The sequence below is a fragment of the Rhinolophus ferrumequinum genome, chromosome 5 (assembly GCF_004115265.2).
Source record: "Rhinolophus ferrumequinum isolate MPI-CBG mRhiFer1 chromosome 5, mRhiFer1_v1.p, whole genome shotgun sequence".
NCBI classification, from domain to species: domain Eukaryota; kingdom Metazoa; phylum Chordata; class Mammalia; order Chiroptera; family Rhinolophidae; genus Rhinolophus; species Rhinolophus ferrumequinum.
The window spans coordinates 51,061,451-51,088,067 of record NC_046288.1 but is presented as its reverse complement, the minus strand read 5'-3'; the positions used below and the strand labels follow the sequence as shown (position 1 = coordinate 51,088,067).

General features: G+C 35.1%; 1 protein-coding gene across 1 annotated transcript in view; it reads right to left on the bottom strand.

Annotated features, from left to right (window-relative positions):
• Positions 1–26,535, bottom strand: part of MTTP (microsomal triglyceride transfer protein) — a 43,060-nt gene extending 16,525 nt beyond the window's left edge. Inside the window, 10 exon segments of the mRNA XM_033105446.1 lie at positions 3,051–3,158; positions 4,040–4,208; positions 7,463–7,620; positions 9,727–9,877; positions 11,568–11,707; positions 12,046–12,162; positions 13,328–13,435; positions 19,147–19,290; positions 20,576–20,763; positions 26,431–26,535. Coding sequence (XP_032961337.1) covers positions 3,051–3,158; positions 4,040–4,208; positions 7,463–7,620; positions 9,727–9,877; positions 11,568–11,707; positions 12,046–12,162; positions 13,328–13,435; positions 19,147–19,290; positions 20,576–20,763; positions 26,431–26,491 — 1,344 coding nt within the window. The 5' untranslated portion in view covers positions 26,492–26,535.
• Between the last annotated feature and the right edge of the window lie 82 nt (positions 26,536–26,617).

Here is a 26,617-nt window from a genome sequence, read left to right as displayed (position 1 = left end):
AAGCAGAGAGAGAAAACTCTGTGATACTGGATTGGAATTAGAGGTAGCAGTATGAACTCACCATTTAATAAATATAAATATATGTATTTTGTCCATTGTAAGAGACAAAGGCACTCAATTAGTAAGAATTAAAAGTATTTAGGAGTACAATGTCAGATGTCTGCAACTCACTCTCAAATGATTCAATCAAAATAAAATAAAATGAAATGAAACAGAATGAAATCATGCAAATATAGTAATATGTTGAAAATTAGTGCATATAGATGAAAGGTATACAAATGTTCATGGAATTATACTATTCTTAAAACTTTCCTGTAGGTTTGAATTTTTTCAAATACGAATTTGGGGAAAAAAGAAATTAGGATGCAGGGAAATCAAAATGTAAGCAAAAACCAAACAGAAAAAAGAAATAGGGACTTAGTACTCAAGAACTTGTCTTGCTGCCATTCAGACTGCCACAGGGCAGTAGCTTTCACGCTACTAAATGCTGAAAGGCTATATAACACGTGATAGCATGGCAGGTACCTTCTGGGCAGTGTAAGTGTTGTGTGCTCAGTAGACACCTTAAATTTATACTTAGAATACATCATTTTCTTTCTGATCATATATCTTTGATTTGGGCAAAAGGTAAATGAGTAGCCCAGAGCAGCAAGTTTAAAAGAAAATTTGAATACTTACTACAGTCCATTTGGTGGCCAAGTCTTATTATTTTCAAAGATGCATTTTTTTTTAAAGGTTGCTCAAAAACATTAACAAAATTGAGTGACAGTGATAGTGAATAGTTCACAGCTACCTACAAGGAAGCTTTAAAGATGTGACAGGAACTGAGCTGTCCCATTATCAGACGAACTTTAAATTTAATCCTTTGTTCAGTTTCCTCCTTATGCTATACACCTCCTTTGAGTCATCCTATTCTCTCCCACAATTTCAGCCACTTTCTTTTACTGGTGTTCACTCCTCTCTGGGCTGCAGATGGGTAAGGTCACCTGCCTGTGGCCATAAGGATTTCAAGCTTAACCTGGTGGCCCAAAGAATTTCATGTTTAACATGGCCAAAAACAATTAATAGATTTACCCTCTTCCCACCCCTAAACTAGGTTCTACAAACTTTTTGTAAGTGGTGGACATCACCATACATCTAGTATCCTAACCTGGAAACTTAACGGTCACCTAGATTCCTACCTCTTTCTCATTCCCCACACTCCATCAGTGGGGACTCCATCTCCTAAATGGCTCTTGAATCTCTCTCCTTCTCTCACCATACTGTTCCTACATTAATCACAATTTTACTAATTCTCGCCCAGGTTCTTGCAAATCTTTCCGATCAGATCTCACTGACTCTACTTTAGCTGACACTCAGGCAAGATACCATTTTGCTTCTTTCTAAATAAAACATCTGAGTATGTCATTCACCTGCCTAAAAACCACACTGTTCTCCCTTCTCTGTATAGAATGAAGGCCAGACTACTTACCTTGTCATCAGTCAAGATCCAGCCTACCTCTCTTCTCTCTTCCCTCCTTTTCTGCATCTCCACTCCCACTTATCTGCCCCACAAACATATGTTTTGTGTTCCAGCCACACAGAATTTTTCACTGTTTCCAAGCATACCAGGCACATTTTGACTTTAGGACTTTTCAGACATTGTTGTTTTTCTCTTAGCATGTCCTTCATTCTGCACTATCTCTTCACCTACAAAGCTCTTCTAGACTAAGCTCAAATACTACTATTTTGGTGAAACCTTCCCCAGCACCCCAAACAGAATCCTTTGTTACACCTTTTGTAGTCTCAGAGCACTCTTTTTATATTTCAGTGTTACTGTATTTATCTGTTTGCATTTGATAAACAAACTAGGAGTTCTGTGAGGATAGTAAAATATTTTATGTATCTTTACATATGATATCTCGCACAGAATAAATGATCATCAAATACGGCTGAATGGATGTTTTCATATGTGAGGTTTGTCTTTAACCAAGATATTTGATATATGATTGCTGAAGTAAACCAGCTACTCAAATAATTATGGAAATTGGAAAAATATAAGAAGTCATAGTTCTTTGATGTCATAAAAATTATACAAATTTGATTTCTGCCAAGTCTTAATAAGCTGTTACTCAAACATTTTCAATGGCTTTGATGTTTTTAGTGATCTTCTTCATAGCTAGTTTACATTCTAGTTATGAGTTGCCTCTTTTGGAACTATTTGATTTCAAGAACATTCTGTTTGTTGTTTTTAATAGCAAGCAGTCAGTAAGCAAAATAATATAGTGATGTCTTTTGAAGATTGAAGAAAAATGCTGACTAGAAGCTGGATATATGATCATTGTGGACAGAAAAAAAACTGTTTTTATATAGTTAGCATCTTTAATCTATTTGCATCATAGAAAGATGGACTGTGTTGTATATTAATCCACTTAGATTTTCCATATTTAGTTATGCTTACAAAATGAGGTTTTGTTTTCTTTTATTTTAATGAGAAAGATGTTAAAATTGATAATCCACTCAGAGCAAGTGGAGAAGCTTTGAGAAAATGAAAATAAAAATAAAATGTAAAGTCCTAAGTAATTAGAAGTAAATAATTCCCACCATCAAAACTCAAAATTGCTAACCACAATTACTGCAAATAAAGTTCTCCTCTAGAAGGAAGCCCTAGAGTCTAACAATTTTTCTAAGAACAAGAACTGTACCACACACACCATTCAAACTGAGTACAGAGTGGGAACTCAATAAATATATACTGATGGGGAATTAATGGACTATTCAGTTTTTAGCAAGTATTTATTAAACATTACCTATGTACTAGGCACCATTTTAAGCAATTGGTGTCGAACTAAGAAAGATCCAATTCTACATGGAGCTTAGTGGGAGACAGTAAACAACAAACATAATAAACAGCTGAATTATAAAGTCTGTTAGATGACAGTAATTGCTTTGCAAATAGGGAAAATAGAGTAAAGTGAATTGGGAGTGCCAGTGGTGAGCAGCATGGTGAGTCTTAAATAGGATGATCTGGAACCATATACTATTTAACATGAAATTGGATTCACACTTACTTTGAGTTTGCAGCCTTCGTTCTGACACAGCTTCCTGACCAGGGCCCCAATGATGATCATGACAGTTTCTCTGATGTCATTGCTCCCAAAGGAACCTTTGAACTTACTCTATTAGCCAAACAGGGATAAAATAGGTTACCAAAACATTTAAACATTTCCAAAGGACATTTTTAGTTAAGAAGCAAAGTAACCAGTGCCTGAGGAAATTGATGTTATGTTTCTAAACTTCAAACTCAGAATTTTACTTTGGAGACACTTACAAATTCACTATCTAACTTTGAAATGAAGAATTAATAGAATCTCCCCTTTCCAGATATTCTTAACATGGATCTATGAACTCCTTAGAGGTTTAGGGATTGCATTCACTGGGTCAGTAAACCAAAAAACAAACAAAAAAAAAGGTCTGTAAAATTTTATGTATTGGTGAAAAGGAGCTTCAATGTTATTATCAGGTTCTCAAACAGGCCCATTTTCCTTCCAAAAAGATGATCAACATTTGACTAGATCATCAGTGGATAAATGCACTTTAGAAAACTTTTTGGATCCAAGAGAAGTCTAGCTTGTGCTCCCAATATAAATTTTTAAATATTGGAAGAACTGTATCTCTTCAACATACTGTGTATTAAATACCATGACGATTTTTGAAGTCAAAGCAAATCTTTTAAAATCAATTTTTGAAGCACAACCAAGACTTCTCCCCTCTGAAATTTTGTCCTATGTCATATTATATGATAGGCGAACACAATCTTTAAATTTCCATAAAGTATAGTTTGTGTTATTTAGAGGAATTGCAAAGAAAACACTATGTAATTTACTGTACAGTGAATGATTAATGGAAAGAAAATAGTTCAATAGAATTTTAATATGAATAATCAGAGGCTCTAGTGCTGCTTTCATTTTGACATAAATAACTTTTAATTACTGCTTAGATTTTTAAGCGCTGTTTAGCAGCTGAGAGCCTTTATTTTCACAGTATCCATTTGACTTACCATGAGGGCTCTCAGGAGTTCTTCATCGGGATGGGAGGCAAATCCACAGGCATAGAGAAACCTCTCCTGGAGGATAACGTTACTGTCACTTTTGAAATCCAAAAAGTCCAAAATAGCATCTAATGAGTCTGGAGTCTGAGCAGACGTGACAGCATCCACCAGCTGAGGTCTACAAAAAAGGCATAGTCATGGATATCAATGTTTAGGGTGTTTTAAAAATTATTTTAAATCTCTACCATTTACAGATTCTCCATTGGTTTGAGTTTCCTAAAGAAGTGAACATTTTTTCATTTGAACAACAACAAAAAAGAATGACTTCCTCAAGAAGACCTCCCCCATTTTATTTTAAACTTTTCTCTTAACTCCCCTGTCTTTCATTCACTGGATACTGATAATATACAAACCAATTTTATATTAACCTAAGCCAAATATGACTTGGAGATTTGTAAGTTAAAATTATATAAATAAAAATATAAATTAGGTTCAAATTCTTTTCTATGTGAGTAATACATAAAAACTATTGTCCCCCAAAATTGACTCTCTTTCTCATTAGCTTTGCAAATACACGCATTTTTCAAATGCCTAATTTGACTACAGCAATATTATTTAACGGAAAAATGGAAAATTCTTTTAACTTTAATTTACATCCAAGGGAGAAGTTTTTGTTCTTTAAAAAAAAATGTATCACAGTATAATTTAATGTTCAACCACATGATTATGTATGAACGGAACAGAACTCCTACAGGGAAGTTGGTTACATATTCTACTCATCAAGAATCTTTGGTTGGTTGAGTCTAGGATGGCACAATTTCTGAAACTAGTTGTCCTACTTGTGAACATACTATGTATGTAAATATTTTATTCCACATAAATATAAACACACCATAGGTGTTTAGTGCTTTATACTTAGAAGAAGACATACTATATAATTTTGATCCTAACAAAAGCCCAGTGAATGAAGCAGAAACTGAGATACTTATTAAATGTCTATTATACAAGCATCGCACTAGAAATTTTAGGCTTGCAACCTCTCTATGCTTTAATTTCTTCATCTGTAACATAGAGCTAAAAATAGTAGTTACCTTAGGATTTGGGGGAGGATTAAATTACACAATCTATGTAAAACACTGAGAGTAGTGCTTGGCACATCATAAATGCTTTATAAATATATGTTGTCACTAATACAATCACTTCACTGAACATCTTTGTCAGTTTAATGCTAATACCCCTCCTTTCATATGAGGAAACAGACTCAGAGATACCAAGTCATTCGCTCAAGGTTCCAGAGCTGATAAGAGTACAGCTAGGACTGAAACTCAGGGTTTCCTCACTCTGGAGTCGATGGTCTTTTATTACATCGATATTTCCCAAAGTGTTTTCCATGCAACACTAGTCCTACAAAATGCTTAAGAAAAGGTATTTTCAAGGTCATTTAAATTTAGGAAACGTTTAAGGAAATTTATACATAAAATTATCAAATTAAAGATGTTAACAATTTCTGCAGCAGAGAACTACCATGTTTCCCTGAACATAAGACCTAGCCGGACAATCAGCTCTAATGCATCTTTTGGAGCAAAAATTAATATAAGATCCGGTTTTATATGATATTATTTTATATTATATTATACCCAATATTGTATTATATTATATTATAGCCAGTATTATATTATTATATTACATTATATTATATTATATTATATTATATTATATTATATTATATTATATTATACCCGGTGTTACATTATAGAAAAATAAGAACGGGTCTTATATTAATTTTTGCTCCAAAAGACGCATTAGAGCTGATTGTCTGGATAGGTATTATTTTCAGGGAAACATGGTCTTTGGCCTGGTTTCACCCAGTGTTTTTCAAACTCATTGGCTCACAGAATCCTTTCCTACTGGCTTACTTGTTAATATTCTGCAAATTACAAGATACATACAATGGACACTTTGAAAATGTTATATTCCATCACCCTGCTTTTCTTACAGAAATAAAAGGAATTATTCTCTGTATCTTACAGTTGTTTAAAATGAGGCTCAGAGAGGGCTAACCGTAAATGACTTGCTTGAAGGTTATAGGCTGTTTGAAGTCAGAATTGAAAACTAGGTCTTCTGATTTTAGTTCATTCTCATATTCTTTCCACTACACTGTTATATGTGTGTTACATTGTGGTAGAATATTGTGTAAATAATCTGATTTAGGAAATAACATGAAGTCATCCAAATTATTGCTGCCTTAAGAGTTTTAGAATACAAATAAGGTTAAGCTTTAGTGTAACCCTTATTCTAAATTATAGTTAACTTGTGCACTTTTCTTGTAAGTATTTTTGTCTTTGAAATAGACAAGTCACCCTACAATCAATATATTTTAAAGTTCTATAATTAAAACAGAGTCTGAAAATTAATGATTATGTATATCTTTTAACTTCTGGTTTAAATATTTATTTTTAAAGAGCAATCAACTTATGGTTAATCATATGGAATTCCTATCAATGTTTTTAATGTCTTCAAGGCAAGTAAATAACATACAATCAAGAAGAAACAGACTTCTCAGGAAAATGGCTAAGTTCTCTTCTTGGGTAACTGAGTCCTTTGAACTCCATGACTGCTGCAGCTGCTGTGTGTGTGTGTGTGTGTGTGTAAATCCATCAATTTCCACTTTTGATTATGTTAATGGATGGTTTTCACTGTTTGTCAGATTAATTGAGCCATGTTCTATATCATGAATTAGGATAATTAGTACCATACAGCTGAATTTGTATTTGTAGACAAATTCTTTATTACAGACCAAAAACTCTTGTAGTTACAAAGTAAATTTGAGAATTAAGTCAACTCTCTTAATCATGTAAAATGAATCACTCTTTCATCAAATATCTAAATGATGTACATTTTTCTTTTCCCCAGATTTTTTTGGCTGTTTACCCCATTTCTCATTTTTCTGTACGAAACAAGGCTTTGATGGGGATGATCACTGAATCTTTAATGAGAGGACATTGTTCAGTTGAAAAAGTCATACACCTTTTTGTTTTTATAATCATCTCTGAAATCTTTTCAAATGTAAATTAACAGCTCCCGGAACACACTTTCGAAAACGGTAAGACATCATGTGCACCATGGTATTATGATAAAGCCTGCCCTCCTTTATCTATGTACCCATCTAGACCTGATTTAAACTCATAAACTCTCAAAAAAAATGTTCATTCTAAGTCACTGCTGAAAACTTATTATTGCATTTCACCATTAAATCACTGCACTGCAGCATAACTGTTCAATGAAAAGGCAAAACAACAAAATAATTGATTTGGAGGTAGGGCAGTTGGTAAAAAGGAGGTCTTTCTTGCTTACTAAAAAAAGTGAAATAAAATAAAATAACCCAGAAATGCTTTCCTACAGACAACCTCACACAACATTCAGGGAACTTACAGAACTTCCTTCTTTTCAGCCTTTAGGATTTGGAGGATCTCTTCTTTTGTCGCAGTCCTGAGGTGCTGAATGAAGGCTAGGAAGCTCCTGATAGCCTCAGCCTTGGAGAGATTGTCAGGCTCCAGGTGCTTTCTGATGGACTGCCAGTGCTCCGAGAGCTGCAAAACATAGCTGCAGGCTCATACACCTTTCATCATTTTGAACATCCACACTTACAAGGGATACTCTCCCCAGGAATAAGTTTTTCCTTGTATCTGACAAGCAAAAGAAGCTTCTGGTATCTTACCTCAATATACCTGATTGCCCCCTGCCCATATCACACTCCTGCATCTCTCAGAGGCAAATTGAAGCCTGCTGACCTTGTGTAAGATTCTTCTTTAGGAGGACTATTTTTGTCTATTACTATTTAGCTCAAAGGACCTCAGGCATCTGGGCATATAGGTCATTCTATGGTTACACCAAGGGAATTATACCTGAGGCCAGGTTTTAACTGCCATATTGAAATTGTGCAGACTTTTCATTAACAGCAGGATATTTTGGAGGGAAAAAAATTAGAACTGCTGAAGAATTGTGTCAGGTTTCTCATGTACTGAACTTCATTGAAAATAAGCTTTTGTAATAATTTGAGCTCCCTATTCTATCTCTTTATTTTATTGTTTGTATGAAATGCCATGTTTTACTTAATTGTCTGAACTGTTCATTATTTATATCTATATTAAGTAGAATAGTATTTAGATAAGGTCATTCTCACATACACTATTGTTATGCTATTACGGTTTTAAAAATAGTTCTAATTAATGACATCGTTTGGCTTTGAAATAAGCTAAAGAGTTTATTTTTCATAATTCACTACTTTTCCCCTGGTGTGAAGAACATGTTAAATCTCATTTAGCGACCTTCAGATCTGTAACTCTGGGATAATCAGCATGCTACCAGTTTTTAAATTATTCATTCCCTCTAATAAGCAATAGACATATTTTGTTCTTTTTCAAATCTCTTTTGGTTATCTAATCTTAAGAGGATATTGCAAAGAAAAATTCTAGCTGTACTTAGCTAAAGATTTACTGGGTCATTTCTGAGGTCAGAGAGCATATCAATGTGAAGTCAGATTTTTTTTTCTTGAAATTGTTGCAATAGTGACATTATAATGAAGTTGGAAAAGCAAATACTTCAAAGACATCAAACCTTCCTACAATAATGAAAAAATAGTTATCAAAAATGTTAGATGGCTCATAATGTTTGATAATATGGGTAGAGAAATTATAGTTCACAACATAAGAAAACATGATTGGTTTCATTAATCACTTTCCTAAATAATTTCCCTCTCCTATGACATAACAAAATTATACTGGAACGTTAAATGAGATAAAAGAAAAACAAATAAAAGAAAAATCAAAGATAGAGAGTGATGACTTTCTGTTTCATTTTGGTTTTCCCTTTATTCAATTTTGGTATATTTGAAAAACTAGTATGGAATTAGTGCCTTGTACTTTAAGCAAATTATTGTATTCGTTCTTGATGATTCCACTTTTCTAAACATTGATAATATCCAAGGGAAGAGCATTTTCTGGTAGCTACAAACAGGACAGGAAACCAAGGGTCTGCTCTTCTGACAAGAGATTAAATATTAGGAAATACTGGACCTTAGAGTCATTTCTGTGGCCACATGTCACAACTAATTCGTGCAATAAATGAAATTTCTCTTAGTTGGGTTAAAAATGTTACAATATGATCTACTCTTTGCTTTGGGGATGTGCTGTCTCATTTCTGGCTATAATTGCAGGGAAGGTTGGGCTGGGGTGAGGAAGTGTTCCCTAATCTAGGCAAAGAGCTGGTATCCTTTTTTTAGTCCTCACAGCAATACTCAGAACACTGAGCTCAGTAATGCATTTCACCTGTGGACATATTGCTCCTAAGCGGCAGAAGTTGCAGGATTCAGACCCCTGTGCACACTCTTGATACCACGTGCTTCCCCCTAACGTCATCAGGCCCTTATTTCCCCTGTATTCTAGGTGATACTTTTAAGAAGCGGCCCTTAAGTGACATCATTTTTTTATTTGAGATGAGTGGACAGTAATTATTTGTTAATTATTGTGTTATGCATCATCTCGGGTGCATATTGTTAGGCTACTGTCATTAAAATTCATTGGTGGCTGGTAGTTCACAAAATTAACTGAAGTTTCCATTGGAGGCAAAAGGAAAATAGAATTTTAAGCCATGATTGTTCCCATATTTGGCCATACAACGCAGTTGTTCACACTTACAGAAGGGCACCCTTTACACTCGGTCTGGAAGACCTGCCCCACAATGGGAAGGGCCTCGTACTTTGAATCAACTGCTTTAATTACGGTGGCAACTTGCTTTCCAGGTATCAGTCTTGGGCCTGCTTCAGTGGTCTTCAGCTCTAGTTTCTGCCTGTATAATCAAGGAAGAGAAATATCACATGAGCAGCATTCTATTGAGTGAAGAAGCTACTAATTGCTTTTTTTCTTTCAAACAAGATACTAATTTATTCACGTTGTTTAAGTCTTTGCATGTCTTTCAAGCTATGATATCTCCAGCAGTAACAGAAACCTCAAGATAATTATGACATCTTTCTAGAGCAGAATGTTATTTAACGATTGAAAATTTAACTCTGGATTTTCAAAATACAATGACGAGCAAATTCAGGGAAGCCAATTTGCCTGGATGCTGAACAAGATATGTAATGTCACCTCTTTTGAATTTAGCCCAGCTTCCCGAAAATGATATCTTCAATGCAACCATACTCGTAGGTTATTTATTGACTAAGACAATTAGGAAATCTTATTTGCCAAAAATGGCCTCAATAACATTTTTGTCTTTTATGCTCTTTTAGAATCTTGTCTCTTTCCCATCAAGAAATAAGAGTCTACATCCCTCTACTTGAGACTGGCCAGAACTCTGTGACTGTCCCAACTAATAGATGACAGAATTGACACTATATGACTGGTAAGGTTAAGTCATAAAAGAGAATTAGGCTTCTGTCAGGCGTGCTAGCAGCACATGTACCTTTGGTGACCTGAGCTGCCATGTAAGAAACACCACGTGGAGATAAAGAGAAATGCATGAAGAGCTTCAATGATTTGTGTCTTTCCAACCCAGACACCAGAGAAGTCAGGGAGAATCCTTTGAACCAACTCTGGTCAGTGACTATCTGCAACTGTATAACAGACACCAAGCGAGGCTTGTCTAGTAGGCCAGGGCAAGCCCCAGAATTATGGGAGAGAATAATAAAATGAATGTTGCTTTTTACACTACTAAATTTGGAGTGGTTTGTTATAGAGCAATGGAAACCTAATAGACCTGATAAGTAATTTAAAATATTAATTTATATGAAAATATATGAAAACCATAGTAGAATACAAAATTCTACCCCAGAGAGTCTTCAATACAATTTCAATAATTTATGGTTTTAGGCACTTCTCCCAGGTTTTACATTCATTCACCTCTGACATGAGGGCTACTTCAGAGGAAATATTGAGAAGCAATGGCTTAAGATATAACACATTTAAGACTAGAAAATGTTCTTCTAAATTAAAATCTGAAAATAACACATACTCTTAGATTTAAAATTCCAGTTCTTAAGCCTGTGAGAACTATTCTGACCAGAGAACTTTTCTCAAATTGAAATAACAAGCTTGAATATGTAAGTACTATAAATCACGTCAAAAATTCTGTCACACATTTTACTATGAAACTTTGTATGTGTTTATTAACAACAACAAAAAAATCCTGAAAAGAGAACATCCAAATGCCATCACTTTTAACCCTAACTTTGAAAACATTTGACAGAGAAATTAGAAAATAAACTAGAATAAATCAAATAGATTGTCTTTTGAAAATTTAAATTCTATTCAGTGAACCATTAATTTTTAATGAAATTCTATTTAAAAAAAAACATTAAGTATTTACTATATGCCATAATTGTTGTAGATAATGTGAAAAATAAAAGATGAGCAAGATATAATCATTGCTTTCAAGGAGCTCACAGTCAAAATGAGGAAGCACTATATACATTTAAAAACCAAGTATAAAAATATATTAAAGAAGAGTAAAGAAAATTAAAATTTCCGTATTGTCTTACTTTGATACTATTTTGCCTGCAATGGTTTGTAGAAAATTCAGCCCAAAAGCGTGTGTCTCTTCTGCCAGCACAGCTATAACAAAGCTGTCTTCTATCTTATAGGTAGTGACAGACATGGCTTTTGAGGTGACACCCAAGACCTAAATAAGTAAGTAAGTAAATAAGTCAATAAATAAATAACAAATACACAAATAAATAAATAAATAAATGGAGTTGTAACATATAATCAGCTTTTTATGTTTGGATTAAGTCAAATACTAAATTATCTTTTAATTTGCAAAGGAGCTTCCCCTTTCCACTCTCCCCCACCATTCAAACCTATAACACACTAAAATGAGCCTATTCGTTTGATACTATGTGAAACTATACCCTAAATTAAAAATTATAAATGTTCCCAAATGATATCATTACCTTATTCTTCTATTAATTTAAATTAATTTCCACAAAATGTAATCGAAGAAATGGTTATCAGTCATACCTGATTTCGGGTTGTAAATCCAGGCCTTTCTATTTTGCATGAATCCAAGGCCTTAGTTTTGGTCACTTTGTCTTGATGAGCCTGGTAGGTTACTTTACAATCCCCAGAGATATCTACCTAAAGACAAAAGTCAAGGTATAATTTTTGGGATTCTCACATGGACCATGTAAACTCCAGTGGAAATTGGCTTGAAAATTGGGGTCCTTAATATGTCACGGGAGGGCGGAGGGGGGGTGCTTTTTTGTGCAGGCTGACAAGATAGGAAGTGTTTCCTGCAGCATGCGGGTTCTTTTCCATCCTCTGGCTGAGTCTTACTAGTGCCTTCTTATTGCCCAGGGAATAATAAAGGATTTTCTACTTCTCTCTAATGTCTAATAAGAATTAGACAAATAACCTGGTCACAATCAAAACCTCTGGTAAATGGGTAATTATGTGGCAAGGGGAGTTGACTTTTAATGTTATACCTACCCTATGTGGGTGAGAGTGTGTGTGAGTGTGTACGTGTGTGTGCACTTTGACTAGCTGAGTATAATTAGAAATCTTTAAAAATACGTTGGATTAGTTCAACTTATTATAAGTCACATCAGCAAATGGAGTATAGGCAGGAGTATCCCAATACAGACTCTGCTTAGATTCTCTAAGCGTTCCCGCTGGCTTCTGCTAGCACCACACCCGGCCTTCACTGTAGCAAGCTAACTAACATTTCCTAGGCCCTCTATCAGATTTTTCTCACCCATTCCTGGGCTGTCTGAATTCAGATTCAGCTCTGCTTTTGATTCCAGGTGTGGTACTGGGGGAACCACTGAACTTCTCCAGTTTAACCTCAGTTTCTTCGTAAAATGATGAGGGTTGGCATAGACCAATGGGTCCCCAAACTGACAATGCATCCAAATTATCTGAGAAAACTTAAAATACAGATGCTCAGGTCCTCCTTAATCTATTCAGTCAGAAGCTCTGCAGTGAATCCTGGCAATCTATATTTTTAATAATCTCCCCACGGGATAGTGATACCACTAAAACTCTCCCCAAGGTTTTCTGCACCTCTGTCCTTCAGTCGTTCTATAGGTCTTCTTAGTACAACTGAGTCGAACTCTCTTTACCCTGTATTTGAGTACACATTGGTGTAAATGGCATATGTAAATAAGATTTTACCACCCAACTTACCTTTTCTGATCATTATCATTGTAGTAACATTTTACTGACTTTCTGCAAGTAGAAATCCAAACAATTTGGTAACTCTATTGACAAATAAGATTCTGGAATTTTAATATTAGTTAAGTACCTCATCGGTGGTTCCAGAGCTTAACTGCATCTGAAATAGGCTAGCCAGGCCTCTCTTGAGATTTTCTATGGCAACTGGCTCATTTTGATATGAGTAGTAGTTTTTGACCTAAGGGGGGAGAAAAAGACAAACATAAATGAAGCAAAAATGCATCGCTTATCATCTTTGGTTAAATAAGTGGCAGGAAAGGTCAGATTCTTACCCCTACCAATTCTGGGAGAAAGGGATTTGTTACTCCAAAGCTGGGATATCTTTTGTTGCGAAAAGAAGCTATTTAAATTTCTACGCATAAGAAGCTGGACCATCAGAATATGAAATTTTGGGAGACTGATAATGAAGGCTCTGAACACGATGGGCATAACGTACGGAAGGAAAGAGAACACTGGTTTAGGCTGGGATTTCTGTGAGAACAAGGATTGCCCAAGGAAGAGAAATCAGGAACAGTCTCTTTGAACATGTCAATATGTTCTCTACCTGTAACTCTTCTTGAAACAAGAACTAACCAGGGGTTAAAATAACAGCAGAGAAATAGGGTTTTGGAAGAGCATAGCAATCACCACTCTGAACACTGCTAAGATAACACAGCCACCAAGGGCCATGATAAGGGCCCAGAAGAGATATTGAAAGTTAGAAGATTTCAGGTTGAGATTGCTACCATTGCACGGTCTGCTCCAGGAACTGCTTTGAGTTGCCCTTTAGAAGGCAGGAAAAAGAGGTTGGAATGAGGAGGGTGACTGTGGTTTGACTGCAGTAGTAACTGGCATATCATGGTTTTATTTCATCCTTGATATTACAGGCACAGGGGTAATTTAGCTCATGTTTAAGAAACAAGGATAAAAATACAAAGAGAATTTTCTGGAAAGCAGTCTGTCATTTTTCACTCTATATTAACTCCAAACACATCACACGATTTAGAAATAGGGGATTGATGGAGCCTCTCTAAAAATTCCCAAGGTTTACGGTAATTATAGCTGAGCACTTCTACCAGAAATATCCTGAATGCCTTCCTATTTTTCTTGAAAGCCAACCACGACTTCTGAAGTAAAACAGAAAGTTCATTAATTATGCAATGAATTCAATTAATACCAATCTGAACAATTCAGCCTACGTGGAAACTCTCATACCCTTAGAAGAAGAGAATATTTTTCCTAAATATTCCAAACAAGTGTCTCAAATCCGTTTTTATTTTCTACATATACTCTGCCTAGTGACAGATTTACTAGGTACTTTATCCAGCCAACAATCAATTTTAGTCATGATACTGGACAAATCTATAAATGTTGGAATTGTGCTTGTCCAGGTTAAAAAGGAATTGGAATTGTGACCTCAGCATCTGAAAATCCATGGTATCATCCTCAAACAAATCACTGACAATTTCTCATATCCAAAGCTGAATTTTGTCAACTGGGTCTTCTTACTTTTTAGAAATTACAGTGTAACTTCCTTTTCAAATATTTGGGAGTATGATATCTCCAGATATCATGACTATTAGAGGTTCATAACTGGATCACTTGCACCCAAATACAGTCAGAAGGGCTCACACAGTGGCAATGCTCATGTGCCTATGGACCGTGACGATGTTAGCCCGAGTCTTAATTACGTTAGAAAGCAAGAATAGCCATCAAGTGGGAAAAATACTTGTACTATCACCGGTATTCTCACTTTCCTTCAAGGCTACAAAATGTGCCTGAACTCTTTATAAAGTTTGACCTAAAATGTCAGGAAACCCAATTCTCAGATTTAATCCTTGGACTATGCATAAGACTAAGTACTTTTCTATTTCTGGTCCATTCCCATGGATCAAATTTTGATATTGACCACTAGGTCACTAAGAAAACGGTGTTAGAGACATTTTTTTTTTCCTGGCAGGCTAAACAATGTAAACTGTGAGACATAAAGAAAATTTCTTTTTCATTCTTTCTATTAGTTTTTATGATTACCCTAGAACGACAAAACTGGACAACTCTCTTTTTCCTTGACTGCTACCTTTCCTTTGTATGACTGGTACCTTTGGGGCATAAATTCTGTCCCTTTAGCGCAGACCACGGAGATCCAAAGTGAAGACAGCTCTGGTATCCAAATTAGCTAAGTTGCAAAACTGTTAAAATTGAGCAGGTTTTCAATAATGAAAAAAAATAATAAAGTCAGAACTTTGCAGTTCAATCCATGTGCTGTCACAGCAGCTATCTTCAATTCATTATTTCACAACAGGAACTGAGTTAAGTTTTATTATATTCAGGCTATAAAACTGATTTCTTCATTCAGTTTGAAATGAGTTCTGAACATCTGAGAGCACAGGACTCTTATCTAAATTCACAGTCTCCAGAGCTTCCAGAGAGAGGCAGTGGCACCACCTAGTCACAAACTCAGACTTTAACCCACGGAAACCAAACACAGAGAGAGATGGGTGAGTTGTGGGGAAAAGGATGAAGTGCCTATTCCAGCCAAATTTTGAAGGTCCATTTCCCTTTGTAATCAGTAGGGATTATCCATATTTTTTCCTTAGGGAGAAAATGGTTCTACACAATTCCTTTAATTTATACATTCTTTAAGAATAAGAGAAAGCAAAATTCCATCAACTGGACAAACCACAAAATTAAACAAAAAGGATCCCAGTAAACAGAGATTAGTCATTTTATTTGATCTACTCAGCTGGAGTTATGTCTCTAAACGTGTCTTTGATATGCATCTAAGACAGAACATAGCTAGGAAATGGCACCCTGGAAAACAGACAAGTGAAAAAATATATGAAAAACTACATTTTCAAGGTGTCACATTTATTTTGGAGGTTCAGTGTGTGTGTACAGAAGCCACACTGCCAGATTCAGAAAGCAAATCAATGGCTAGAAATAACAAAATAAAAGGCTGACTCAGCAGCCACATGGTCTATTTAATCAATACTAACAGTGAAAACCAGAAATGGAAATCTGGTAAATATCCAGTTAACTGGATTAGCATTTCATGCCAAGAAAGAATTCAGGCTGTAACTTGAGGCATCTTTTGGTTGTCAGTGTTAATCAACTTAACCAGAAAACTGTCATGTTTACAACTTCATTTATGATTTGTAGACAAATCTAGAGTCATATCCAAATACACATAGGGGAGATGAGAGGGTATGGAAAAAAGATGTATCTAAGTATTTTAATGGGCTCTCGTTTACAGTGTAAATATAGGAGCTTAAAACAGGGGCTCAGGAAAGACAAAAAATACATGTTGACGAACATCCTTGAAATCAAAGAAATTTCAGGCCGTAAAACTTAACTTGAGCCTTGGGTAAAAAACGTTCTTCAAGGAAACTGTCGATCAGCAACAGTTCAGTGTTTCCTTTCATAATATCCCTCGTAGTAAACTGAAGTGGGAGTTTAAATAATGATCTTTTTGAGAGTAATGTAGCTCTCAGTGATTCTACATAGTTTCTTAGTCCTCAGGGACATGTTTTTTCGGAAGTACTTTATCGTATCCTTGAAAGATAGTAGTACAATGCACTTTAACCTGTGGCTATAGTAAATTACCACAAGTCATAGCTCCTGTATAGTTGGCATATTGGAGTCACTGAAATAATGATGTGGCAGCTCCAACCCAGCCTTTGAACAGTGAGGACACTAAGTCATTTTTGTGTGTGTAACAAAAGACTTTGTACTCAACTGCTATCCAAGGGGCTATAAAATGATTGGTTGTCATTAAGACTATAAATGCAATTAATAATTTATGGGCTCAAGTATTTTGCCACATTGGAAGGCCAGAGAAGGAAATAACAGTATTTCATGTTGCTAACAAAGTTGTGCCATATGAAAATCAAGTGAGTTAACAGATATGGTGAAGAATAATGTAGGAACATTATAAGTCAACCAAAGAGGTAACATTTTCCCAAACACTTTCCAGCTAGAAGATAGTATAACATAGTGGTTTCCAGCATAGATTCTAAATTTAGACCCTCTGTTTTAAATCTCAGTTCTACCACTTGCCACCCGTTTGACCCTAGGCAAGTTTCTTTACTTCTCTTAACTTTGGTTTCCTCATCTATTACAGAGGATGATAAAGCAGCAACTGCTTCCTATGCCTTATACTGAGGATAAAAGAGATAATTCACGGAATGTCTTCAGTCAGTCCAGGGATTGAGTGCTCTACATTTTAGTTATTAGGAAGCAAACAGTGAAGTTAGCAAAGCCTTTCTCAAAGTCCGACTCATTTTACCTCCATATAACTTATTCGTTCATTCCTTTAGTTTACAAACATTTACTGCCTTCCCACTATGAACGAGCTGCTGAATACATAAAGACAAAATTGTTGCCCAAGAGAAGTCTACTCTGACTTGGTGAATGGCAGAGAAATAAAGAGAGGATTACAGTACACTGTGGTAAATGCTTAGATAGAAACAAGCCAAGGGGAGTACAGACTTTGAGAGAATGTTGGGAAAAGTTTCCTAGGACACCAAGTCAGTCAGTGCAAGGCATGGTGCTGGGTGCTGTGGGGAGGAAGACAGTGGAAGGGCATGAAGGTGAGTGGCGGGCTGGAATATAACAAGGAAGGGGAATTTTCTCTACTGCAACCATAATCTAGCAATGAACACAAATGATCAAAAGGAAAGTGATAGGACCATGAATAAGCTACAAAGTGCAAGAGGGTTCTGAAGAGGGCTGGTTATTTCCGGCTGGCTAGAAGAGTGTGAACTCCCTGGAAGAAAGGTCCTGTGGGCAAAACCTGAAGCATGGTAAGCATTTTGACAAGTGGAGAAGAAAGAGAAGCATTCTGGAAATGGTAATTTCATATATGGTTGTAGGATAGGTGACCACACAATAATCCTTCATGTGAGTCCCTTTGTAGTTCTTTATGTAAAATCATGCATCATGATGCGAAGTATATTATATGTCTGAAATTTATATTTTAAAGTATTTGTTTTCAGCTTTATTTTGGATCTAGAAATTTTGAATCTAGAGAAATTTTAGAGATGTGTAGAGTTTTAACTATAAGAGTCCCTTTCTATTTTTCTACTTTAGTTCCTAAAATTGACCTTTCATCTTTACTAATGCATTTTTAAGCATATCAATGTAATACCTATACTTTTCATAAACCTATGTGGGTTTATGTAATGCCTAATTACATAAATCACAATTGCTTCTCAATTCCAAACATATTAAGACCATTTTAATAGACTAAAATCAAACTATAAGTAATGTATACTTACAGAATTTTCTGAGCTAATTTTCAAATGATTATAGCATTCATTCATTACCTTAATATATAAAATGCTTTTCAAAGTCATACTTTTAAAATAATCTCTCAACGCTTTTTTAAAAAATCAACTCTACCTTAGAAATGCCATATCCTTTCAAAATCTTCAATTTTGTACTCTAGCCAGATATTGATATTCCCCTAACAAGTTAATATCACTTTTTTTTAATATCACTTTTAACATCACTTATCTAAGTTAGATAATTTCATTCTCATAATTTGTCTACTTTCCTGAATTTATCCAATCGTCTGTGATGAAATTTTGTGTTACAATATCTTTCTAATCCTTTCTAATGTAATAGGAATGACATTTTTAATAATCTCTCTTATCAATAAACAAATACTTGGTTCTATTATAAAGATTTTCATAAAAATAGGAAACATAGACGGCTAGAAAATTAAGTGAATTGAATGCCTTGATTTACTTCTGAAATAATTTGCAATCTCTATTTATTTAATTCTTGGAAAGAATTTTATTTACCATAAAAGTAGTGACAGCATAATCACCTGAAAATAATTTGTCCTGAAGGAAAGAAAATTATGAAGCTGGAGAAAAGAAGATGTGAGACCCCCCCAAAGTCACTTACCTTTCCGTGGACTAGATGAAGAAGCACAGGTCTTTGTAAAGCTTCCAGGTTTTCTTTTCTTATGATTTTGGATGGATTTTTTCCTTTGAAAATGCTCTTATCTCCCCTCTTCTGATTCACATTTTCAACATTTACATCCTGTATCTGGAATCATGGAGAGAAACATATTAGAAAATCTTTCTATTATCATCAGAGTCTCTTAGAAAATAAAATGGTAAAGCAATGAACAGAGTTGGCCATAATTTCTTCTGTTGTTTTTCAGTTCATGACTCAGAGGGTTTAGCTATCAACTTTGAAAGAATGGAGAAGGTATTCAAAAATTAGCCTTTTGAATTATGCAAAAATACTGATACTAAAAGAAATACGTGACTTCAAGTTTGTAATAATTATGATTAGAAGATGGCTCTTTTATGCCATTTTCACTCTTCTCATTCATTTTGAACTGTTGCTATTTGCCTGATATATTCATTTTCTGTACCATTTGTTGGAAAGAAATCCTGCCCCATTGTACTTCATCTGTATATACAAAGTTAAACATGAACAATCTGATTATTGAACAAGGAGGTACAGAATGTTTTCTGCGGAATACTGTTCTATTGAGAAATGGCTCAGAGAGGTAGATGAAATTTTGATCCAACTTGGAAAATACAACAGCTGTTAAGAGACATCCAAAGAAGCAAAGATCACTTGTTAAATGTATTGCAAAGACACCTCATTATAAAACATAACAGCAACTACTTCTCAGTTACAATGAAGTAAATTTTAGTCCTGAATACTTATTTCACACGAACATGTAGAGGAATAACTGACTTTACTAAAGAAATCTATTGCTTTTGGGTCATTGAAAAGCAAATATGGAATCATCATATAGTAAAATTGGTTGAGATCCCAAAGGCAATTGACTTCCTTTCTCAACCCATAAATCTAAAGCATCATAAGTGGCCAAACACTGCCATGCAGAGGAGCACCTGATTCTTTCCTCAGGAAGAATACAGAATAAGTTCACTCCCTCATTGATAATTCCACCGTTTTTTTCAAGAAACTCAGGAAAATTGGGAGGTCCCAATTTATCTTTTCTTTCAGTTAGAGTGGCCTCAATTGTTTTTCACATGACATGGACTCTTGACTCCTCACACCCAAAACATTTCAAATGGATTTTAGTTTAACATGCTTATTAACATGACATAAAGAACTGGACATCACACTCCAGTTACTCACCAGCATATGCCTTCTTTTGCCTACTTCAACAATTTGGAAAGGTCAGATCACTTCTGATTAGCAATAACTTCAAAACTGTAGGTCTACTTATTTTAGTGACAGAGAAACTAAATGGATATACAACTAAGAACACAAGAGCTGTCAAATAGTATACTTCTCAGAGACTTTGCTGACATCTAATGTTTGCAGCTTTCTGGTAGAAAATGCCCACCGTGATTTGGATCAGTTGGTCATCATCACCATCAGGATTTCTCCACAGTAAGACGACGTCCACATTGGATGAAATTCTGTAACCCACACTGTCTTGGAGTTTTCCTTTGCCCCGATTAAGGAAAACTTCAGTGGAGTATGTGAGTTTGTATAGTCGGTCATTATTTAATGAGAGACCAGTTGTGTGCCCTGCATAAAGATAGTGACACAAGTCAAGTATTAGTTGTCAGGCATCCATCAGGCCAGAGACTGTGCTTTCTTGCCACCAATGCATTCCTCATCTAGCACAGTGGTGCCAAGTGGGAGCTTAATAAATATTTGCTGAATGAAAGATGGTTCTACTTCTCCATCTGCTAAAATCATTGGCTGGAACAACAAAAACTAACAAACAAATAAGCTTCTATGTCAGAAACCTTAGTGTGTATCCCTGGTCAATCAGATTATCTAAATATTACCCTGGTTGACTACAAAATATTTTTTGTAAATGTCATTATATTGCCTTTAATTATATGCATATGATTTTTTCTACCCCAGCTGGATTAAAGTATAAGGAATACAGTTTTCAGTAGACGTTCAGCCTGGGATTGCTTTGTAAAATTAATAAAAATAATTAGTAATTAACATATCATTTAAATGCAATGGATCAATGCCAAAGTAATCTTAGGGGTTAAAAGACAATTCCTTAAATTGGATATTTGGAATGAATCTTTAAAGAATATTCCTCTAATGAAATTTATTCTGTTCATTTAATCAGTAAACTTGTAGAACAAAGGTGCATTTCAAGGCTACACACATGTAAATTTAAAATAGCTCTTTCTGAATAAAAGAATGTTTCACATAAAACCTTAGCACAGGCTTTAATTCGGCAGGGCAATTTACGTCTAATAGGATACAAGTCAGTACTGTGAGCCAAAAAAAAATGACATATGGAGGAGTTCACACACTCTTCAATTCAGTTTAATTTAACCCCCAAATATATATATATATGAGTAGGATCAAGTCTTTCCTAGAGATGACTTGAAGTTTATGGTTACACAAACTCTTTTTTGTATGTTTTCTATCTCTAGCTCTCAGGAGGTAGTCAGAAAAGATTTCAGTCTATATTGTTCCTCAGCGCTAATGAGGTTGCATTGCCTAGTCAATGATACTAGGCCACCATAACATTTTTCTCCCCCTCAAGAAATATTCATATGAGGGCAGGGACATAGAGGAGGTTGAGATGACTAGGCCAGAAGTGAGGCAGCTGAGAAAGGAAGTAGAATTACTTTGCAAAGTCAAAAGTTTTTTTTAAAAAAAAAAAACCTCTGAAAAATCTTTACCATCTACTGTCTCCATTACCTACTATAACGCCTACTGTCCTGAGGGAAAAATAGTCATAATACATTGTCTCTAATAAATGAAGTGTTTTATGTATATTAACTTATTGAATCTTCACAAAAACCTAATGGAGTAGGTACCATTATTAATCTCATTTCGTAGATAGGGAAATCGAGGGACACAGAGATTACACATTTTATCCACGATTACTCAGATAGTTGTGGAATCAGGATGTGAACCCAGGCTGTCTGGCTCTAGAGATCATGCTCTTACCTATACTGTACACATCTAAAACTTTAAGTTAAACTCTTTTCTATTATTAGGGAATGAGCTAGGAATTCATTCATTCATTCATTTGTTCATTCAACAAAGATGTAGTGAGCACCCACTAGGTGGTGAGCACCTTTCTAGGCTCTGGAGTATACTAGTTAACAAACAGACAAATTGTTTATCTTTGTAGAGTTCATATCTAAATGAGGAGGAGATGGGCAATAAGCTTATATATTTATAAATTATGTAACTGTATGAAGAAAAATGAAACAGAAAAGGGAATGGAAATACTGAGGGAAAGACCTTTGTGAGAAGGTTAGATTCTGGACAAAGGCTTTATGCTAACCACATGGATATCTGGGGGAAGAGTATTTCCTTCTCCTCATCCCACACTCCTACCTCGCCATCCTCCCCACAAAGGGAATAAGTTGAAAGACCCTGAGAAGAGTTCATGCAGGTGTAATGGAGGAACGGCAGGGAGGCCAAAAAGGCTGCAATTGAGTAAGGGAAAGACACAGCAGAAGGAGATGAGGTCTAATAGGTACCTATGGGTGGCATGAAGACTTGGAGGGACCTTTGCATAGACTTAGAGTTTGAGTGAGATGGGTGGTGAAATTACATGGTCTAACAAATTTTCCAAGACAGAGGATGAGGAAACAAGCAGTAGGAATCTGGAAAAGCCAGGAGAAAGAAGTGTGGGAGTAGGTATCCAAGTGTATAGACACACACACACACAAACCAGACTATGTCCAAACACCAAGTCAGGTAGAACTCCAGGTGTGACATACAGAAGGCAGAAAAAGTCAGAACAAACTTTGAAGGAGATGAAGTCTGTGACTCCCTCTAGCCTCTCCTACCTCTCTACCTTTTCTACGTTTTAACTGGTGACATTGCTGCAGGTTCAAACGTTGGCTTTCTGGCCAGGGAAGATAGTTTGACCAGAAAGGCCCTTTTTTATTGACACCTACCAAATTCCACATAAGGCATAAAGGAAATACATCTTGTCTTATCTAATCCTCACAGTAATTCTGAAAGGTAAGCATTATACGACAGCTGGAAAAAAGCTGACTTTGCGTTCAACCCAACATAGGAGATATAATGCAGAATTTGACATTTAAATATACTGAGATCCAAGTTTTGCGGACTACAAAAATGTGTCTTCTGATTTAAATAACTATGAAAAATTTGTAGGAAGATAGCCTTTCTTAAATTCCAAAGCTTTCCAAACTACCATGTTGTGCATTTTTTCTTACTTTTATTTTACTAATGAGAAGAATGTAGATCAGTTTGTAACTATGACTTGGAAGTGATAAAGCATAGGAAAGAATGAGACTTGTTCTCTTAAAACTTTTTCCTACCTCTTTTAACAGGAGCTAAAAAGCCTAAATGGTTCAAATAAGTGGATTGTGCTGTAGTGTTGTCCCTGTTACCCTTTCCTCTTTGATAAACATTTCTCTGTTTATGTTGTTCCGAGATCTGGCAACACTGGGCAATGGGGTCATGTTCTATTGATACTGTTGACTTAATTTCTTTCTTAGCACGTTGCTCTTTACAGTATGCAGAACAGCACTTTTTGAAGCTGATGTTAGATAAAACCAGGAGAGAAATTAATTTTAAAAAGGAGTCAGTACCTCTTCAATGTGTCCTTTCAAGGGCATCTAGAATTTTTAAATGACTTAAAAACAACAAAGCTCTTCGTTTTGAACCGTTTAATATCTTAAAATATTCATTCATCAAACTTAGATGAATACAGTAATAGTACAGTTAACTGGCTTAAGCAAGAAGACAAAGTGCAGGTAAATGAAAGGTGAAGTTTGAAGAAATATGCAATAGTGATAAGAATGACAGGTAATAGGATTTAGGATTCCAAAATTTTAAGAAAATTATAAGGCTGGAAGTAAAAGAGTAGGATAAGTGGGAAAAAATGGAAGATGATTAATATGAATAAACTGAAAATTATAAGTAGGACCAGGGACTGACAGAAAGACGGGAAGTGAAGAAACAGTTCACGTTTATAGGTGACAAGATTAAATAGTAAGTTTATGTGTGTTATCAAAAGCAGAAGTACTATAAAGAAAACCCGAAGAAGGCACTGAGAATAGACCCAGCGTTATAAAATATGATTCGGAAAAAGTAGGGAAAACTTGAGTCTTTAGAATGTTCACAGTCAGCATCTCTTCCACACAGACCCTTTTCCATATAATCCTAGTTCTCTCCTCCATTCTCTTCACAGTCCAACTGGCACTCAACATCCACCCAAATCTGGGAACTTGCTAAACAATTTGCTAAAACAATTAAGTTTTAGATGAGTTTTGAGGTGATTCACGGGTTCCCACTATTTATAATGGTCTGATTTTAAAGTAAACTTTTCACAGGTAGTTTGCTTATTAAATGTCAATCATTACAGAGGGCAAGGAATCAATAATGACATCGTGGTACTAGAATACAAAAGGTTATCACATCTAGGTAGAGAGAAAGCTGTCAAGTCCTGTACTTTTTATTTATGGTCTTTGGCATAAGCAGCTTACACCATGAAGCTAATGACTAGGTTTGGGGCCCTCACTTGCCCAGGCTCCTTTCAAGATCTTGGAAGGGACTAGCAATGTGTACACATGCCGTATCTTTTCTTCAGTAGCATTCACAAGAATAACATATGTTTGTAATCTTTTCTCAAAGATGGTCCCAAAATTACATAAGCTTCAGGTTCTAAAAATCTGGGTTTACCACTGAGCTGTACACAACAAACACTAGCTGTCATCCTCTAAACCTGTATGACAGTTGTGTATGGGCATGTGCATGTGTGTATTTTTAAATCTTTATAAATACATGTATTTGATAATACCAGGTTATCCAGTTTTCTAATTTATATGGTGGGAAAAAAGAAAAGCCTACAGTAACTATTATATCTCAATTATTTTTCTCAAAATAATCACGGTATTAGGTTTGATACTATGGTATTTAAATCACTCATATTTTAAATACACAACAGTTTATTTGACACATAATGAAACAGTAAGCTCTCTATGTAATAATTCTTAGTCAGATATAATTTACAAACCTTTATTTTCTCCCCATTAAATATTTTGTCATCCAAGTAAGGACTGTATTTTTAAATACTAAACATTTTGGAAAATTGGTGAAAAATATTGTCTTTAGTTCAAGAATCTTAAGTATCGTTTGATTAGGTGAAATAACTTAAATTTAGCCCTCCATTTACTGTTCCAATAACAAAGATTATCTTTTTCCTTCACATGGAAATTTTCCAGGCAAAAAAATCTTCAGACAAACTTCACTTTTTGATTAAAAGCCATAGTTATCCAAAAACTGGTTTAGAAGTTTACAAATGAATTATTTTATATCAATTACTTAGAGTACACAGTTATTAAATTGGACTTTATCATACTAAATTATGTGTTAGGTCAATTGACTTGGACAGTGGGCCCTCTTAAGAGACTCTAAAAAGTGGTAATTTTACAGGTGAAACATTTAGGAATCCAAGGAGTATATAAACGTTGATTTCAAACAAGATTCCATATTAGTACATTTCATGTACCTTTTTGAAAATACTACTTGTATTTTGTGTTTTGTCTCTGAAATGTATCAATTCATGTTTTTTAAAATCAATTCTATCTTAAAATAGAAACGATAACTAGCAACACTTTTTCCAAAGATAATAAATCTTCTTTCTTAAACCTATATCATGTAATTTTATTTTCTGTAATTTACTAACTTGATAATTCTATCACTTCTAAATAGTAATGGAATTAAATGCACGCTTTACCATTTCATACATAATTCTTTGGCAAATCAAATGCCCTTCTCATTGGGTCTAACTCTTCTTGATGTCACATTGCTAAGCAACTAGAAGGAAATTTAAGAACTGATTTTTAAAAATCTTCTTTTACAACTCAAATGAAGGAGCTACATTCAGTGAGTGACCAACAGCAGCAGGTAACAATAGCTGGCATCATTTTCTCCCTTTTAAAAATAGACCATAAATGAGAAAATGAAGCAAGAAGCCTACTAGTCTGAGGGACTGTAACTAAAAGGAATCTCTGTTTTCTTAATGTATGGAAGAATTTGAATTAGGTTTTCATTCTAACCTAGTCGTGCCTTCACAAACATTCCATAGTTACATGGTTTTGAAGATGGTTTAATTAGAAACTCTTTCACTATTCACACACACACACACACACACACACACACACACACACACTTTCCCCTCAACAATTAAAATTAAAAGTTTAGCAAAAGGCAATACAAACTTACCTTTAACAGAAGCTGAATATGAGGAAATGAAGCAGAGGAAAAGCACAGCAAGAAGAATCATATTGACTAGCCACCCTCTAATGCATCCAGTTCCCAGCAAGAAGTCACTGACTCTTCTGATGGCAAGGAGGAAATACTCCTCTTCAGAACCTGCAACAATAATGTTTATCTTTGGGGAAAGGTCAGA